Source organism: Gobio gobio (assembly GCF_949357685.1).
Source record: "Gobio gobio genome assembly, chromosome: 10".
NCBI classification, from domain to species: Eukaryota; Metazoa; Chordata; class Actinopteri; order Cypriniformes; family Gobionidae; genus Gobio; species Gobio gobio.
In genome coordinates, this window is record NC_137116.1 from 2082989 (window position 1) to 2103905 (window position 20917).

Sequence of the window (20917 nt, forward strand, 5' to 3'; positions counted from 1 at the left end):
GTTTGTGTTAAAGGACCAATTAAAGAGGGTTTATTTTTTGTTCAGGCACTTAACATTGTTGAATTGAGTCCGATTTTTTTTGTGTGTGTTCAGGTGGCAAATTTAGGAAAAGTAGCCAAGTCTTGTAATGATCTAAATGATAGACCAAAAGGATAAACAATGCAGATTTATTTTTACAGCCATCTTTGATCATCTTTACCAGGTATACCAATATTTGTGAACACAACTGTGTATATATATATATACACAAACACATAAAAGGTTTCTTCAAGCGTCTTGGAGATGTTGCCGCAGTTCTTTTGGATTTTGTCTGTAATTTTTTTCTGTTTCTTCATGTATTCACAGACAGACTCGATGATGGTGAGATCAGATCTCCGTGTTCAGCATTTTGGCTGTTGTCAGACTCATTGTGCATACAAAAATCTCACTGGATTATTACAATTATTGGCAAAAGGAATGTTTGGAAATGTAAACTAATATTTCCTACAGACACACTACAGCAAAATATATAAATAACTGGCTTAAAAACATTTACATGTAACTATGGCAACTGTATCAATAAATTACATCTAATTTAAATATTCAATATTCCCTCAGGAGAAACTTGAATTTTAATTTATTTTTTTAATTCCTGATTGGCTGCTACAATAGTCCTGTAAGACATTACTGCAATCATTTTGATTTAGTTCACATTCAAATGGAGTTCCTGGCTGTACATGTAGAGCAGATTTCTCATTTGTTATTGTCACTGATGATCTTTGAGTGTGTGACCACGACATTATTATTAGCCACGACATTAGTAACACAACTGTGTATGTGTTCAAAGTTTTGAAAGCCCTCATGTTGAATGCTGCTGGTTCAGTATAGGTGTTTGTCCATTAAGGGGCAGCCATGTGTGTCAGTCATCAGTAGAAAGTTGTTTGTGTTTTGTAGTGTCAGTGACATCAGGTGAAAGTGTGACTTCTCGCAGGTAAGGCAAAAAACTGAAATATTGAAGAGAATAAAATCAGACATATTCATATCAGTCATTATCAACAGCTGAAAACTAAAAATGGATCAAGGAAAAATGGAAAGACAAAAAATGAAACTCTAAAATTAGAAAGAGAGATGGAACAATCCTATCAACTATTATATTATATGATAAAATATCTCACTGTAGTTTCCACATGAACAAGCAACATTTTAAAGCTGCACGTGTTTTGCTAGTCTCATATAAGTCTTTGATAATGGTCTTCGCAGGAAAACAAATGGAGGACAAATTAAACACAAAAAGAGAGAAGATAACTATATCTTGATAATTATCAAGAGAGATAATTTGATAGAATCCTCGTAAATCATCATAATCTTCCTAGCATTATTCCCGCTCATTTGCAGGGTCCACTTAGCACACAACTTTGATTTGGCACAGTTTATAGAATTCTTGAAAATATTTACTAAAATTATGACTTACTGTAGTTTCTCCAGTTTAGAGTGTGGATTCTCGAGTAGATCGTAGAGAAGCTTTACTCCTGAATGTCCTGGTTTATTAGAGCTCAGATTCAGTTCTCTCAGGTGTGAGTGGTTTGATCTCAGAGCTGAAGCAAGAACAGCAAAACCTTCCTCTCCAATACTGCAATCAGACAGCCTGCAGAGAAAGAAGAAAACACCTCATGATTACAAATCAACACACGCTTAAACGCAGGATGAGTTAAATATGACTGATACATCCAACACAATCTCATGGTAATTCAAGACTATTGTACGTTTTGGGTCTAGTTTGTATGAATTTTTACGATCTCATTCTTACATTTTCATATGATCTGCTTACACTCCTGTGACGGGTAGGGTACAACTGGGCTAAAGGCACACCTTAAGAAAAATGTACTTTTCATTACTCCCATAGTGTATGATAGCTGAAAAAAACAAAATGTTTGTATTGAACATTTATGGAGCAACAGATTTTGTGTGAAAATAAATCATAAAAGTGGTTTATTTGTTTAAAAATCTTATAAATATATGGGGTGGCAAGGGGGGCCATTTACCCCACAAAATAATACTAAATAATTACAATTCTTATTTGCTACTTAAATCTACAACATTTTTAAAAACATAAAATATTAGATCAAATTAGTGCAGAACAGATCTTGTGATCACTAATTAATTAGTAATTTTTTATAATTTGTCATAATTACCTATTAGTTCTTGTGATGCCAATCTCATTCAGTAATTATTGATTACTTAATAAGGAATCATCTTAGTCCTAAATTCGATATTACTTACTGATTAGTTCAGCTTGTTTCCTTATTAGTTCATTGTAGTAGCTGAAGTGTTAATGTAGCAATACCCATTAGTACTGCATTATTTCCTGCAGTTACTTATTAATGGCGGACCGTTATTCTTAAGTGTTATCGTCAATGGTTTGAACTCTCCCATAAAAAGGATAAAATGTACAGATTATTTACATCAGGGTGAGTAAATTCAGTCCTGGTGGGTCTCTGTCCTGCAGAGTAGAGCACCCTGATAAAAACTCACCTGCCTGTATACTTAGTAATACTGAAGCTTTTTCATGTTTTGGAGATAAACTCTGCAGGACAATGCAACATTATCCGGCAGCAATATCGGAGGCTGCACTTTCAGGACCGCATTTCTAGGACCGCATTTCTAGGACCCTATTTTTTTGTGACAGCGCCACCTACCGAATCGGAAAACCGCAATCCCAGAAACGCATTTCCAGGACCCTAGTTTTGGAGATCTGAAACAAGTGCCACCAAGGCAGTATTTTAACCCTTTTTTTGTTGAGGTTTTTAAAGGTTTATTACACCCAAATAGCCTACTGCTTTCTTTATTGCAATTAAATCTGGTTTCTAGGAATGTTGTGAAATTATTTGGTCCAAGTTGCATAACTGAATAACTCATCAAGTAAAATAAACAAGGAATGGTATAGCCTTTTCAGTCAATCACATTTTCAAGTACAGAGGGAATACACAAGGATGTCTCTGGGGTAGATTTAAGATTGTGTATATTTTACAAAATAATATATTGCAACAGTTGAATTTGAACACACACAGAAACAAATTTGTTCATGACGTGAACCACATAGGAAGAACTTCATGGACAACGTCTTCACTGACTCCTAAGAGAGAGAAAGATAGAGAAGTTAATGAAATAAGGAACATTGAGTTGAACTTGTTCAACTCTCTAATTTTTAATTTCAAATTTAAATTTTTCAAATCTTAGTCACCACAGAGCACACACATTATATACAATACAAAATTATATCAATCTTCATACCAAATAATGTTCGTATTACTGTTATTGCATACTGTTCAAAGATTTGGGTGAACAGGTTCTTGAAACATTCATGTCAATAAAGCTCATCTGAACCGAGAAAAAAAAAATTTATAGAGAAAGATGCAAGAAATCTGAATAGAAATAACATGTTATTTCTACAATAATATGACTTTTCCTGTCCTTTAAATATTTAAAGCACACATTGTGATGAATGCAGCAGCACTACCTACCTACCAACTGCTCTCCCCTCTTTTCAACAAGTTCATTTTATATAAATAAATAGACATAAATTAGGGCTAAGTCTAGGACTTGACCAATTAATTCATCTTTTGTTATACTTCTGCCTGCCCTGAGCTGTGTCCTTGAAAACACTTCATATAGAGTACAGTACACAATACATGACACAATCTAACACAATCTAAGTGGTATTTTAACAGTCAATTATTATGATGGCCTCTGTTATACCTGACTTTAAAAACGTCAAATGTCTCAATCAACATTATAAAACCATGCCAAAATGAAGAGACGTACTCTTAACATGTCATGTATTGTGTGGTAACGTTAATCAGGTTGACTGTGAGCATGTGACAGCTAAAACATTACTTTTATTTTAACTTACTCTTAAAATGAAGAAAAAAACAACGAGTAACTAACAAGCTTTCACAACGAACGTAATACAGTTGTCTTAAGACACAATTGTGCTGCCACTAAGTCAACACAAGCTTTCATGCAAGTTTAGTTAAACGAATGTGCTAACAATTCATCTACAGCACTATCTAATATACGTATGATAGCTATGCATTCAAGACTATTTAGCAAATCACGATCACTTTGGCTACGTTAACTTTCTAATGAAATGCATCACGATTGTTTTAATGTTAAAATAAAAACTGATTCACATGTGATACTCACACTCTGATCGTCATCCATCTTTGCTGGTCCTCTAATTCGCTAGATCAATAAAAACCTAGGGTCCTAGAAATGCGGTCCTAGGAAAATGCAGCCTCCGGTTGTGCAGGCAGATGCTACTCGGACAATGGCCCTCCAGGACCGAAGTGGCCCATCCCTAATTTAGATCGAAGCGAGCTGACGTAGCTTCTAACATTACTCTGTGGCACTTTAAACTCATAGCTTCTTCTTCTCTTAATAGCGCTTCACAAGGAGTTGTTATACTTAAGAACTTCCTTATTCTCCAAATATCACACAAGATCATTTAGTGACTTGTCATAGATAATGGCTTGTGTGATATTTAAAGAACGAGGACTGCTGGGATTATGCTCTTTATTATGCATATATTGTTTTAATTTCTAAATACTTGGTGAGAAATAGAACCATCAGCTGTGCTTCCATGTCGACTACAGAATAAGTTGCTAACAGGTCAATCAAAGAAATCCCAGAAGTTTAATACAATTATGAGTAATTCTCTTAAAATTTGGAACAATGTCTGTAAATTTATGGGAAATTCTAGTATAACGGAGTCTCAGATTTGGAAAAATCAATATATACTATCTGGAAACAAACCCTTTGTTTTTAAGCCATGGTCTAAACAAGTTATACATGTTCTAGGTGATATATTCAACAATCAGGGCCAAAGGTCCTTTCAGGATCTGAAAGAGTGTTATAATATTCCTGGACATTTCTAGAGAAGTGCAATGCATGCACGAGTACTGTGGAAGTGTAACCTGGACTCTTATCCTCTGATGGACTGTTTGAATTTCTCTCAGACACAAGGAGCAACGTCACATGGGAAAGTATTCCTGTGCAGTCTAATCATCTCATGTATCAACTTACTGTATACACTACAAACTTATTCACAAGGCTTATGCTACTCCAAATGTGTTGCACAGAATGAAGTTTCTACCTACCCCTTTTTGTTCACTTTCCAATTCAAATACTGTGGCAACATATATGCACATGTTCTATGAGTTGTATGAGTGAAGGTATTGCAAGTTTTGACAGAGCTATGTGATATAGCTATTTCTCGACATCCCAGTCTCTGTTTGTTGAATGATCATTCACACTGTTTGTTTAGTTTGTGTGTTTGTCTTTAAAAGTTGGTATGAACCTATGTTTCCGGCAGATAAAATGTGTCTCATAGAACTCTGTTAGAAGGCTCAACAGTGAAAATTAATGAAAAAAAGGCAAGAAAAATGAAAGCATGGACAAAATTTATTGAGAAACTCCTATATAATATCTCGATATGGCAGTTGAGTATATTTAGGGTCCTGCACTGTTTGCTCTATCAAGCTAGGAAAAAGGGAGCAGTGGGTATAGGTTGGCGCTGGTAGTCTATCACTTACTGTAGTTTCTCCAGTTTACACTGCGGATACTCCAGTACATCAGAGAAAAGCTTCACTCCTGAATCTCCTGGTTTATTAGAGCTCAGATTCAGTTCTTTCAGGTGCGAATGGTTTGATCTCAGAGCTGAAGCCAGAACAGCAAAACCTTCCTCTCCAATACTGCAGCTATGCAGCCTGCAGAGAGAAAGAGAAAACTTCCTGACTTTCCTTACACACACAACAGGTAAAATGACATGATGGATTAAAAGCGTGACTGAGGTGTCCAATAAAAAGTAAGCATTGGTTTGAGTGACGCACTGCATTTTGGTAAAGCAGTTAGTTTCAGTAACAGCTCAGTATGCAATTTTCAGAATTGTCAAAAAATATTATATTTAGATCTGCTCACATTGCCATCTACGATTTCTTCTATACTTTTTTTTTTTGCAACATTGAGCTTTATAAGCAATAACTTTGGTTACACTTTATTTTGCAGTGTCCTTGTTACATATGTTACATGTACTTAATGTACAGTAAATTATGCATAATTACATGCAACTAACCCTCAACCAAACCCTAATATTAAGTACATGTAGTTAATTAATATTACTCAGTACTTAAATATATTTTAATTACACTGTAACAACTACACCGTAAAATAAAGTGTAAGTCTTTATTTTAAGGTGACGCAGTTACATTGTACTTACTCAAATAAGTACTGAGTAATGTTAAATAACTACATGTGCTTACTATAGAGTTATGGTTAGGGTTTGTTTTAGGGTTAGTTACTTGTGATTATGTATAATTTACTCTTATAACTATAGTAAGTATATGTAGTAATGTGTAACTACGTCACCTTAAAATAAAGTGTTACAATTTTGTCTGTGCATGCTCACTGACTGAATTCTGATCTCTTGTGGATTCATCATAAACAACAAAGTGCAGATACAATGTAATCCAGAAAATCATTTTTCATTTTCCTTTTTTTGCGAGAGTACCTAAATCAGTGACCTTGTGATAGAGCTCTTCAGTGATGGTGATGGGGAATGTTCTTTGCTCACTTTATATATATATATATATATATATATATATAGTCTATTTCCAGTTTGAATAACAGTGAAGTCATGATTGTCTAATGCATAAAAAACAATAAAGTAATTAATAAACGTTCTTAACTTTTGTCTGTGTAGCCTATACTGTAGCCAATTATTCAACATTAATAATCATTAATACTCTTGATATAATAATAATAATTGATAATGATTTATCATAATATTGCAGTTCTGCTCTGTAAAGAATTCCTGTTATTTAATATTATAATTTACATACTTTTGTGTTGGCTATTTACATTAAACAAAATCATGCAACATTATACTATACGTGTAAATATTTGCATGCCACCTTTGAGCAGAATTAAACAAGTAAGAACAAGCCATGTCGGATGCAGCTTATGTTTCACATTTGCAGTGTAAAGATTACTTTTGTTGATCAAATTTTATTGGTGATTGGTAAAGTAAAAATATTTGACAAAAGACAACACAGATACATTTAAAAAGGTAAACATAAAAATGCCCTTGGAACGATATAAAATCCACTTTAAAGCTACACCGTGTGATATTTTCTCTCATCTAGCGGTGAAAATGTATATGACCATCCAGTGAATATTAGTTTCTGTTCCTCTCAATTCCGATTTCCTTTTAACTCCTACGGTGGCCGATTTAGTCCAAGATTAACATGGCTTCCAGTTCGACCTCGTCCACATTCGACACGGTGCCATCGAGTGTTAAAACGCGAAAGGCGAAGCTTGAATTTACAGGTATGTCCCTCTTAGGCTACTGTACTTTCAAGATGGAGGGGCAACATGGCGACCCGTATTGAACCCCTCACCCGTATGTATTTTCAATGGCATATTCTAAACTTATGAGAATACTTTATTACTTGAAAGAAGTAAATATACATTAATGAGCACATATATTTTTGAAAGAACTAAGTGTTTTTAGCTAAGAATAAACTAAAAAAGTTACGCAGTGTAGCTTTAAATAAATTCCAGTGGGCAAATATTTCCCATAAATGGATTCGGATATCCTTTAATTTCTGACCTTGATCCCGCAGAAATATCAATCTGGCAACAAGAGCACATGAGAAAGCTCATTATCATCTAGACTCAGAATTGTGAGAAGCTGGATTGTGTATGGGTGGTCACAACTGATGAGTGGGTGTCCCTCTCTGAATCACAACACACAGCCCAACAACTCTTGACTAAACTTACAGAACAGGGCTGTGTTTCCCAAAAGCCACCAATGGTCTCTACGATCAATTTAGGCTTACAATGATTTTGGGAAACAGCCCAGGATGAAATGACAATGTATTTGAACACATTTAAGATGCCGGTTGGCCACAAGGGGTTGGACTCCTTTCTGCCTTTTAACTTATTGTCCTGCCACTAACTGGGGAGCCCCAGTGGGTCCAGTACTCAGTGCCAGTGACCTCCTCAAATGACTGGGACTTTGACATCGGCATATCATTGAGGATACAGGCTTCATATATTTTTCAGCTAGCAAGGCTACAGCTCTCCAAAAGTCAAAGCGCAAGTTCGCATAGACCCTGTGCTGCTTGCTCTGCCCGAACCTCATCAAAAAGCTACCAGAATGGCAAACTTGGAGACATTGGTATTGCTTGTTGAAGGCATGAATGTTTTGGAAGTATCACAAATGCAAGATGCTCAATAAAGAGCTTCCCCATTTTCTGGAGGGCCCCCAAAAATCCGTCGACAGTGTTTACAAGCTGATGAGTAGTGGATTACCGAACAAAAAAGCTCATTCAACTGCTGAATGGGAAAGATGCTAAAAAATAATGTTTAGTGGCTTTTTTACTTTACACATCAACTGAACAAGGGCTTAGAATAAAAGATAGACGATGGGATTTATGAATCAATATTGAGATTGTTCAAATGAAGAACACAATTTTTACCCATCTCTAGAACTACATGAGCCCCTCCCACGTGAAACAGCTCCAGATATCAGTTTACCACCCAATGAATTTTTGACCAGATGCACTAGTGGGTGTTGCATCGACTGGTAGCCGAAAATGAGCACGACTGGGACCATACATGCATGGGGATGGCCCAGTTTGTCTTGATGTTTGACCTCACTAGAGGTTACTGACAAATCGCCCTGTCCCCTAAGGCAGGTTTCCCAACCCCAATTTTGAGTGTCTTATCTAACCTAACTATTTCAGGTCTTGGGGTCTCTACTAATGAGTTGACGAGTTGAATCAGGTGTTTTTGATTAGGAAGAGTTTGAAAACATGTGATGTTGGTGTGCCTCCAGGAATTGGGTTGGGAAACACTGCCCTAATGCATGGGAAAAGATGACCTTCAGCACACCATACAACCATTGGCAGTACCGGGTGGAACAGAGAGAGAGAGACAGATGGGATAGGCAAAATAATCCAATTAACTGCATTATATTATGACAAAATAATAACACTCACTGTAGTTTTTCCAGGTTACAGTGTGGATCCTTCAGTAGATAAGACAGCAACATAACTCCTGAAACTCCTGGGTTATTCCAGCTCAGATCCAGTTCTCACAGGTGCGAGGGGTTTGACCTTAAAGCTGAAGCCAGAGCAGTAAAACCTTCCTCTCCAATTCTGCAGTTATACAGCCTGCAGACAGAGCGAGAGAAAAACTCCTCACACTAACACAAATTCAAAAGGTCAATGACAAGTTAAAAGCATATGACTGAGGTGTTAAATAACTGAGGGATTTTGAATGACAATGCAGTGTCACTATAAACAAAAGACAAGAAAAAACAGCCAATGCACGGATATAACTAACAAGACAAAGAAAAAAATAAATGTAAATCAAGACCTACTACCTCCAATTCTCTTAGTTCATTACTGTAGAGTAACTTATAAGGGGCTTTTGCACCAGTTAGTTCTAGGAACATAGTTCTAGGAACTAGCTACCAGGTTCCCCGAGAACTAAATGTTCCCCTAGGGCCATTTCCTGGTTGCATTCACACTACCAGTAAGAACTCTGAAGTGACATAAGTGTAATGATAGTGTGAGAATCTGTTAGGTTATATATACGGTAATAAATAGAGCAACTTATACCTATTTGTGGTATGTGTAGCTAATAGGGAATATACGGTAGACAGTGAGTTGACAGAAACCAAGTGCATTATGCTGTTACATGTTGCACAGTTGTAAATAAAGATCAGAAACGGAGCAATGCTTGTATCACCTCATCTATACATGTCACTCTAACATTACAGTAAGCCGCGCTTGTTGTAACTTTTATTTTGACGGCGCAACAAACCTTTATTTTGATGCCACTGAGAACGCCAGAGTCTGAGGACACAGTGCTTGCATTCTCTGTCTTCATTAGTTTACAATCTGTTTAACAGTCCCTAATATGTTAATAGATAGATTAAAGAAAGTAGACAGTATATGAAAAATTATTAGCATTTGCTGTGTGGTTTATGTCCAATATCACTAGCTGAGCAAAAATACATAATCATGTTTTATTTGGTCCCCTCAAAGTTGCGTTAGATTTTCTCTTTAGCATAAAAGTTGAGAGGTCCATCTATCACTTTTTTCCATGTTCATAGAGTTAGCTTCTGGAGTAAATATGTAGGCTATAATCTGTGTGTTTCCACTGCTTTTTAAAAATGGCCGGTGCTGGTGTATCATGTGGGGCCAATCAGCATACACTAACGTCACTAGTAGTTCCTATTGTGCTGGGTTAGACCCTATTCTAAAGTGAATTTAGTTCTCCCAAAAGGAGTTCCTAGAACTAAAATCGTTCCCAGTTCTTGCCGTGCGAACACGCAAAAATCCGACCAATAGTTCAAGGAACTATGAAATGGTTCCTCCAGTGTGAGAGCCCCTATAATATGTTATTCACTCTCATATTTGGTAACTACTGATTGCACTGAAGACATACTTACTCTAATGTCCTAAGTTTACAGTGAGAGTTCCTTAATCCAACAGAGAGTAGCTTCAGTCCTGAATCCTGCAGGTTATTATGACTCAAGTTCAGCATTCTCAAATTTCTGAGAGTTTTGGCCAGAATTGAACAACTTTTCCATGTGAGATAACAGCCACTCAGACTGGGAGAAAGCATAACAATAATTCTGTGTTAAACTACATATTAACGCAACAATACAGTTTTACAATTCACATAAACAATAAACGCATACTTTAGTGTAAATTATGCAACGTAAAATATATATTGAAATTGACTTTGGACTAACTTAACAAATGTTATATTTTGGATTCACTATTTATTATTTTATTATTAAAAATAAATTAAATAGTAAAGCAATGAAAATACTCACTTAGCTTTTCTGCATACTTTGACCACTGGCAGCAGCCTCAGAAGACCTTCTTCTGATTGATAGTATTTACTTAGTTCAAACTCATTAAGTTCCTCTTCTGAGTTCAGTAACACAAACACCAAAGCAGACCACTCAGCAGGAGAGAGACTAAAATCAGAGAGACGACTGGCACGAGTTCCGTTCAGGTATGTTTGGACTTCCTGTACTAGAAAATGATCGTTTAGTTCATTCAGACAGTGAAACAGATTGATGGATTTCTCTGGAATGTCATTCTCCCTGATCTTCTCCTTGATATACTCAACTATTTCCAGACTACTGTGAGACATGTTTCCTGTCTGTGTCAATAGACCTCGCAAGAGACTCTGATTGGACTCCAGAGATAGACCCAGAAAAAAGCGGAGGAAAAGATCCATGTGTCCATTCTCACACTGCAAAGCCTTGTCCACTTCCTTCTTTTGAAAATTGGTTATTTCTGACTTGTGTTTCTTGTCTGAATCAAAGGAGAGAAACCTGTATAAAGCAGCAAGAAACTCCTGAATGCTCAGATGCACAAAGCTGTACACATTCCCCACACACAGTCCAAACTCTTCTCTAAAGATCTGGGTACAAACTCCGGAGTACACTGACACTTCTCTGACATCAATGCCACATTGTCTCAGGTCTTCCTCATAGAAGATTAGGTTCCCTTTTTTCAGTTGTTCAAAAGCCAGTTTGCCCAGTGAAAAAATATACTTTCTGGCCTGGTGAAGATCTACGTCATATTTCCCATCATACTTGGTGGTCTTCAAATTGGTCTGAAACATCAGGAAGTGTGTGAACATTTGAGTGAGAGTTTTGGGGATCTCTGCACTCTCTGCTTCACCCAACATTGTCTCTAGAACAGTGGCTGAGATCCAGCAAAAAACTGGTATGTGACACATAATGTATAGGCTTCTTGATGATTTGATATGTGTGATGATTCTGTTGGCTAGACTCTGATCATTTATCTTCTTCCTGAAATATTTTTCTTTCTGAGGATCACTGAATCCTCGTACCTCTGTCACCTGATCAACACACTCAGAAGGGATCTGATTGGCAGCTGCTGGTCGAGAGGTGATCCAAAGGAGAGCAGAAGGAAGCAGCTTCCCTCTGATGAGGTTGGTAAGCAGCACATCCACTGAAGCTGGTTGTGTGACATCAGACAATGTCTGATTGGTTTGGAAATTTAAAGGAAGTCGGCACTCATCAAGCCCGTCAAAGATAAACATAACTTTGTAGCCATCAAGGTCTGTTGATCTCAGTTCCTTTATATCTGAGAAAAACTGACGGAGAAGCTCCATTAGACTGATATTTTCCTCCTTCATAAAATTTAACTCCCTGAAAGGAAGTGGAAATATGAGGTGGATGTCCTCGTTTGCTTTTCCCTCAGCCCAGTCCAGAATAAACTTCTGTACAGACATTGTTTTTCCAATGCCAGCAACTCCCTTTGTCAGCACATTTTTGATGGGTTTGTGTTGTCCAGGTGAGGGTTTAAAGATGTCGTTGCATTTAATTGGTATTTCCTGCATGTCTGGCGTTCTGGACATCTCAATATGTCTAACCTCATGTTCGTTATTGACCTCTCCACTGTCTCCCTCTGTGATGAAGAGCTCAGTGTAGATCTCATTCAAAAGTGTTAAGTTCCCTTGATATGATATTCCTTCATTTAGCCTCTGAAATTTCTCTCCCAGTCTGGATTTGTGTTTTTGCAGACCAATAGGGGCAAGTTCTGATGAAAATTAATAACAGAAATTACAATAGAACAGAGTAGTTTTTGACATGCCTTATATTCAAAGTGACTTAGAATGCAAGCTATTCATTTTGCGGGTTTCCTAAAAATGACCGATTGAGTAACCGTTGCATTTTTAGCAGCATGCTCTAATGGTCAGACTTACTGAATTACTCAAATCTAACTATGAGCCTACTTCTGAGGGGTATTCTAGAAAGCAGGTTATGTGATTTACCCGGTTAAGTTTACTCAGAGTAGTAGGGCTGGGTATTGACACAAATTTCACAATTCGACTGATCTCAATTCACAAGCTTGCGATTCGATTCGATTCAATATATTGATTATTTTGGATATATATCAGGTTCAATACATGGCAAATTTTCTCAAGGAAAATATGGTACATATATTTATCAAAATGCTCCTTTCTAGAATTATTTTTTATAGCTGACTAATGAGTTTATGGACACTGGATATGATTTTTCTGAGCTAAATGTGATTTTACATGACATTGTTTACAAGCTGTTTTACTGATGCCTTTCCACAGTTGAAACACTGATTGAGTGATAAGTTGTACACCTCAGTTGTACTCTATCTTTTAACACACTTTCAGATGCTTATTCATGTTCACTCCGCGCTGCCGCTTTTCTTGAGTTGAGCTGAGCCAGAGCGATCTCACGACACTGCACCAAAACGGTATTTATGTTTTTGTATTTCTTAATAAAATGGATGTAATTTGAAATCTCAGAATTTGTTTCATATCAGTAGTAACAAAGCATAAAGATTATTGTGATTTATTGGATGGGAGGTGCGCTACAATGTTCCTTTCATTCATCAACTGAAAACAGGATGACTAATCAATTCTTGGGATTTAAGAATCGATATTGGTTCGTAAAAATGAGAATCTATTAAAATCGAGAAATCAATATTTTTTACCCAGTCCTAGTGGATTACCTCAACATTTGGTTCCAAATGTTTTGGGTTAACCTTTAAATCAACAATCAACCCTTAATCAACCTTCTTAGTATCTCTCAATCAATTAATTATAAACAATATTACAAGTAGGGGTATAGCATTATTTAAACCAAACCAAAAAGCTGCGGTACACCACCCACACTGCCCCGGCCCAGCTCTCACTTCACCTTATGCCGCAAAACATGAACCGTGGCTCCAAAACCATGATATGAACCGAACCGTGGCATTGGTGTATCGTTACACCAATAACAAGAGGAAAAAATGATAAAAGAAGGCTTGTTTTCCCATTCATTTTTTGAAAAAAAATTGTGTCGCTAACGACCCGAGGTGTCAACTGAACAACAATAATTGAATCTTTGATGACTGAATTAGTGCAATTCACCTTTATTCCACAAGGTGGCAATGTCTTATACACAATGATGAAGTGACGTTTCACTCATAGTTACCGCAGGCAGAAAACAAAAGACTTGGAAGTATCATCATCAAAACTTAAAATGGTTGAGTAATTTACTGCAGAGCAAGTACTGAACGCAATCAAATATTAGTGTCACTGCCACTTGATGCTGTTGAAAATGATAGTTTTGAGAATATGTTTGAGATGGCAAATATGAGCCAGATGCTGAATGTACTGGGTAAATGAGCCCTGATTAGAACACTGATGATGGTATAAAACATCTGCTTAAACTGAACCCTTCCAAGATCCAAACTGTAGCTTTATTTTAATCTTAATAGTTAATCTTATAGGAGTTTTATATTATCACGAAAAATAGACATTTTTCCGTGTTAGACACTGATCCGGGTCGTTAAAGACCTGAATATGTAATAATGATTGGCAAAACATTCATGCATTCATGGGTTAATTAATGAGAAGGTTTATGTGACATAAGTTATCCCTGCTTTCTGTAATACCACAATTACACAAACCCTGCATAAAATATCTTTAATATCAAATCAGCTCCATCTTTCCTTTATTGACTATTATATACTATTAAATCACCTTATGCTATCTATAAATTGGTTGCTTCCAAGTTGTCATCAGCTTTAATGTTGATCCCTCTTTATATTAGGTGTCTTTTGACTACTTACTAGTTACTTGCGTCAAAATAAAATCAATTGTTAAGTAAAATGTTGATGTATTGAAGTTGCTGCTATTTAAGTGTGATACTGGTAGGGTGGGTTAATGTGTAAGGGAAGGGTCAACACTGTATTTATAGATGTAATTACAGAGATTGATTACAGGAGTAATTATATGCAGGTATTTTCTTAAATATAAGTACAGTGTAAAATCATGTATGTACACAATAAGTGCATTGAATCAAATAATTAATTTAATTGTTAGTACAATGTAGTTAAAGACCCTTAATATAAAGGGATCTGAGAGGTTTTATATTATTTAACAGTTCTGAGCTCTTACTTGTCTGTAGCGTACTGGCTAGGTCTGTCGGGTCCATCTTTCTCTGGACAAGCAATTCATCCTCTTCTTTCTCATTGAGTTTTCTGGTATAAAAAAAAATTCACATCCATACCACTGACAATGTGAATGTATGTATTTCTCTATAGACCATGGTGTCACTAGACACTTTTTCTAAAATGAATTCAGCAGTGCACCAGGAAGTGTGCCGCACAATTCATGAAAAGTGAAGCCAAAATGTTTTGGTCGGCCCCAGGTGGCTGGTCCCATGTATCGGTCATAAACCCGCCATCTCTATGTAATCGAATGTAACGTGAGACAAACTAAGTATAACTTAAGTTTAAGATGAACAGTAAACTATGCTTCAAGATCTCAATTGCCACGCCCATGTCATCGTCACGCACATGGACTGCAAACACTATGTACATCTGATGCATATGGCACACTAAACTGGAAACAAAGTCTAAACCTAGTTGAATTGTAAATAATTATTTAACACTATTTTCTGAGCTTGGTCAACCCTTTGGATTCCATTTGTGTCTATGGCCAATCGCAGTGAGTATAGAGGTCAGACCTTATGTCTTTAAGCAAAGTTCTGGCTACACGAGAATAGGTTGCAACAAAACCATTAAAGTTAACAAAGTGGTTCCCAGTCCTGGTCGGGAGTACATCAAACTGCACATTGCGATGAGAGCAGGACGGGTATGGTCTTAAAGTGATAGCTCACTCAAAAATGATATTTTTTCCCCCACTATAGTAGTCAATGGCTGCCGAGATCTGCTTGGGTACAAACATTCTTACTTTGTGTTCAGCAAAACAAAGAAATGTATACAGGTTTGGAACAACTTGAGCGTGACTAAATGATGACAGGATTTCCATTTTTGGGTGAACTGTCCCTTTAATGAGCAAGTGTTAATGAGCGACACCGGTGAGTGTCAAGTCCCACGAGTTCCGGAAGGATACTGTAAAGAACTGAGACAATGAGTGCTTATCAGGATCAACTAAACGCTGGATTTTAGTGTAAAGAATGTGACGTTCACGGCAAAAACTCTTTAAAAGACATCCAAGATTTTCTGATATACATTACGTATATAAACATGAAGCTGAACAAAAACTGCCATCGGTTGCTTTATGTGACAGTCAGACAGCCTCTTGGGCAGTCCTTGACCAATGAAAGCTACTATGGGCTCCAGACCTTCTGTTGTCAGTCTGAAGGTCTGGCTACAGAAGACTAAGGAACCATGACACTGTCCTCACCTCAGATCCGTGGAAGAGTCTCCTGAACTGAAGTTGATTATATCATCTCTTGACTGGTCACTCTTTATGGACACACAGCTGGGTTCAGGAGATTCTCCCTTATTTAGACTAAAACATAGCAGCAGTTAAACCCTGTTCGTAATGCAAAAATTCTCAAACACTCTTTTTTGTCAGTCACTCCTCTAAAACTCTTTAAAGTTAAGTGGCTGTTTCATAGAATCATGAATATAATCATGAAATAATGTTGATTAACACAAATATAAATGTTGACATCTTTAAACAAAGCAAAATAGACATTACAGTAATAGTTGCACTTGAGAAAATGGTTTATTCCAGAGGTTTTTTTTTTGTTGAGAAAGCTGCATAATGAAATGTCATGTACACGTGAACACTGTTTTCCTTATGCCTTTATTTCCTTAAGAGTAATCGTGTTGTGGAGACCACTGTACTTCTATTGAATCAATATTGGATCTGATTTGACATAGAACACCAAATTAAGAAGTTACAATTGAATTAATGGCCAATTTGTAAATGTTAAATTCTCACCGTTTTAATAGGACCAATTATGTTTTTACATAATTTGATCAAATTGCTTAGTAATCTATTATTTTTTGTAAAGTTATAGCCAAATGTCTGACCTGGTCACTGTAAAATCAAATAGGTTGGCAAAACTAAAAAAAAAGGTTTTTATTTCAGTTACATAAAAAAACAAACTAAATTAAGAAATGTAAAGTTTAAGTTAGCAGAACTTGCATATTTTTATTTTGTACTTATAGATTTCAGTTGCTCTTAACTTGAAATATTTAAGTAAGCTAATTCATACATTTAACTTAAAAAGTTGTGGGGTGGATGTATCACAACTCATTTTCACAAACAGCCGTCAGCAGCACCTTGCCAGTGGGCTAGATTTGACTGTTGACATCAGTGGAAATTACAAGAAATCTACAAGATTTAAAAAATAAAATCACATTCTCATACCCAAATTTAGTAATCAAGAGCCTATGTAAGCATTTGTTCTCAACAAATTCAAGCAGAAGAGTAGGGTACAACGGGGCTAAAGGCTCCACGGGGGAAAAGGCTCCTTTGGTTTTATTTTCCTCTAAACGAATAGATGGCACAACAACCTGCTGTAGCACTTTCCAAAACATCCGCTTTTCAAGATGCATGTGGAAATTTGACCGATCCTTGAAGCAATCGCAGGCAGCAAACGCTGATTCTGCACTAATTTGAGTTAATATTTTATGTTTTTTTATGTTGTAGATTTAAGTAGCAAAATTCGCTAAAATTATTGAATATTTTTTTAAACAAAGGTCTTCTTAATGATTTTCAAGGTATTTTGTTTAAGGTAATTAAAGCAACATTTGCTCAATAACGGAAGAATAAAAATATGGTATTTGGGTTAAAAGGCCCTGCTGTTGGGGCTAACAGCACAATAAATAACATGATAATAAACAGCCGGCTGACTTTTCCATTTGTTGACATGACATGGTTAGATTCAGATGGTAAATATCATATGGGTGACCACCATAAAAATAATCACCATATTTATAATGAAACCATCATTAAAAAATGATATTAATCATATCATTTAATACAATATAATTTATTGTTACTTCTATAAATAAATAAACCACTTTTACAAAATATTTTGCTCATAAATGTTCAATACAAACCTTTTTCTGCAATCATATATGGGATTAATAAAAAAAAAAATTTTTCTTAAGGTGTGCCTTTAGCCCCATTGTACCCTAAATGTCAAAAACGTGTCCTTCTTTACATTTACATTTTTATAGACTGTGCTCCATACTAATGCCTCGTATTTCATTTAATTAAACATTAATTCTTAATATCATATTTTATTTTCTCCTTGCAATAAATGAATTATAGAAAGGGAGGGAGCATTAAAAGTGGGAGCCCAATACATGGATTAGTAGGCTTTTTGTCAACATTGTGACAACATCATTTAATCATTTATAATAAATACTGCAACATAAAAAAAGTTATAGTTTTGATTTCAAGGTGACTTTAAAAGCACACAAGTGACCCATGACGGTTTCAGTCACTAAATCAGGTGTGTGACATTGTTGCTCTGGCAACACCAATTCACATAAATATTACATAAGTGACAAATAGCTAATAAACAAGTGAATTTGATTTAAAGTAACAGAATAATAAAGGGACGTTTTATTCTCACCTTTTGTCCATTCTTGTGTCATGCTCTCTATAGATACTCTTTCTTGAGGTCATGACGTCAGCTCTGATATCTGGGGTCAAACTGTACAGTCCACAGTCACAACTTTAACAGACAATTTTATGATTGACCTGACTGCAGTCAACCTGTCAGTCAACCAAGTTCTACAGCAGTACTGGCAACAACAAGGAACTGGTAATTTATACCAATTGTATGTCACAATTAATTCCCAGTGAGAGACAATGTCTCTTTTCCAGAACCTTCACCCTCCCTGTTCCCCTTCCTGGAATGAGCTGTCATCCTCAACCCAATCTACTGATACCATCACAACTTTCAGGAAAAGGCTGAAACCTGCCATAAACTCTAATAACTTCTTACAAAAATTTTCTCTTTTTCTTTTCTGAATTTCACATCTGCTCTTGCTTGTGTACTAGGATGCACTTACTTGACATTGCATATTGATATGTACTGCAAATATTAAGGCTTCTAAATGAATGTACATAAAAAAAAATTATTAGTCAAGACATTTATGAATAACTTCATCTGTTGATTTCAAATAAAAGGGGTCAGAGTCCAACTGTTTTGATTGTTTTGTTCCTTGTACTCACTGATAAAGATTTTATAGCTAGATTATAAAATCATATTGCTTAACTGCGTGTTGCTATGCAGGCAAATAAAGTGTTTTTCACTGAGAACAGAATCTTTGAGATATTCTCTGAACTTTCTTTGTGCATTACTTAATAAATAATAAAAACAACAAAATAAATCACTAAATCATAACAATATGTGATACAATTTTACTGTCAGAGTATTAAAACACAATAAAATACAATTTCTGTTCCCAGAATTGTTTTAAAGAGCATATAATAATCTATTCATGTTTTACAGTTAAGATTTTATGAATATTGTTAGTACATTGTGGCCTATATAGGCCTTTCTATGTATTTGTGTACATAGCAAATGTCTAAAAAAGCTTTGATAAACAAGAAAATAATTGAATCAATTGTGATACTTACTTCCTTAGTGCTGTTTATATTCCTCTCATGATTAAATGAGTCAAATACTGACTTTCACAAGGATTTTCACCTGTACTGTCTAAAGACGAATGACATTTTGTGATCCAAAAACCATAAAAAAGGAGGTGCAAAGCTGTATGAGGTTTCAAAAGTCAAGCTCCACCTCTGTGGAGCTAATGGCTGGAGCGTGTTCTGCTTAGATTTAGGGAGAGGTTTATGGGTAGGGTTAGGGTGTGGCTGGATCTTAAAGCTCCACCTATTACATCCAGAGAAGGGGAGCTGGACCCTTCTCTGGATGTAATAAGTTCCTCAAGTACACTCATATTTTTGAGTCATTATAAAGAACTGGTTTATACGAGTCATTTGTTTAGAAATCGAACTGCATTGGCCTTGCTGTATGTTTTTTGACTCAACAAAGAACCGGTGAATGGGACATTTACACTAACTGCTATTTCAACGAGACATAATTAGTTTTCCCACGGCCTCACACAATATTCTTTGTTGTCTGTCATGCCTAATTTAGGGTACATTTCACATCAGCAAAAAATAATAAAACAACTATTGGTTTCAGTTTATGTATTTTATCAGTGTGCTTAGTTGCAAAGCATAATCATTAAGGATATTACAAAAAATGTTGGGTTGAGTTTGTTTATATGTTACAGACAAACTGGAATCTTACAGTGCAGCACTCAATAAATGTGTGTGTGTGTGTGTGTGTGTGTGTGTGTGTGTGTGTGTGTGTGTGTGTGTGTGTGTGTGTGTGTGTGTGTGTGTGTGTGTGTGTGTGTGTGTGTGTGTGTGTGTGTGTGTGTGTGTGTGTGTGTGTGTGTGTGTGTGTGTGTGTGTGTGTGTGTGTGTGTGTGTGTGTGTGTGTGTGTGTGTGTGTGTGTGCGTGTGTGTGTGTGTATTCTGCCATGTGTACAGAGATTATCTTAAAATACTTTTTTTTCTTGTTGATATTTGTGTAAAGGTCTCAGGGCGGACAAGAACATTTTTGATCATAAATCTACTGTAACCCTTATGCACTATTCGTTTTGAATGTATACTCATGTGGGACTCTCCAGAGACCACAGACAATAAAATGTGATTTTGTAAATAATAGGCTAATGTATATAATGTAACAAATATTATATCACTCCTTTTATTTATGTTTTTGCTCTAAATTTGTGCAGTGTTGGAGGGATTTAAGTTATTATTTTAATTTATATAAATATATATATATATATATTTTTTAAATACATTTTAAAAAATGTTTAACTACTTTTTATTTAAAAAAACATCAACATTTCTCATTTTCTTTTATGGAGATAACATGGACAATGTGCCATGGTTTAATGGAAGATTGCTGCCATCAACTGGAGAACAAACACTTTTCAAATTAAAATAATATGAAATTGTTTACTTTAAATGTTGTTAATAATTTCTTATTTCTTCT

The 20917-nt window shown here is 35.9% G+C and overlaps 1 protein-coding gene across 1 annotated transcript; it reads right to left on the reverse strand.

Annotated features, from left to right (window-relative positions):
* Nucleotides 1–1446: 1446 nt before the first annotated feature.
* On the reverse strand, nt 1447–18522 carry LOC307132821 (NLR family CARD domain-containing protein 3; the record flags this gene model as incomplete). The annotated part of the gene is given in 9 exon segments (XM_079827398.1): nt 1447–1624; nt 5571–5744; nt 9039–9133; nt 9137–9212; nt 10499–10660; nt 10889–12635; nt 15022–15104; nt 16276–16383; nt 18470–18522. Coding segments are annotated over 9 exon segments (2676 nt in total).
* Between the last annotated feature and the right edge of the window lie 2395 nt (nt 18523–20917).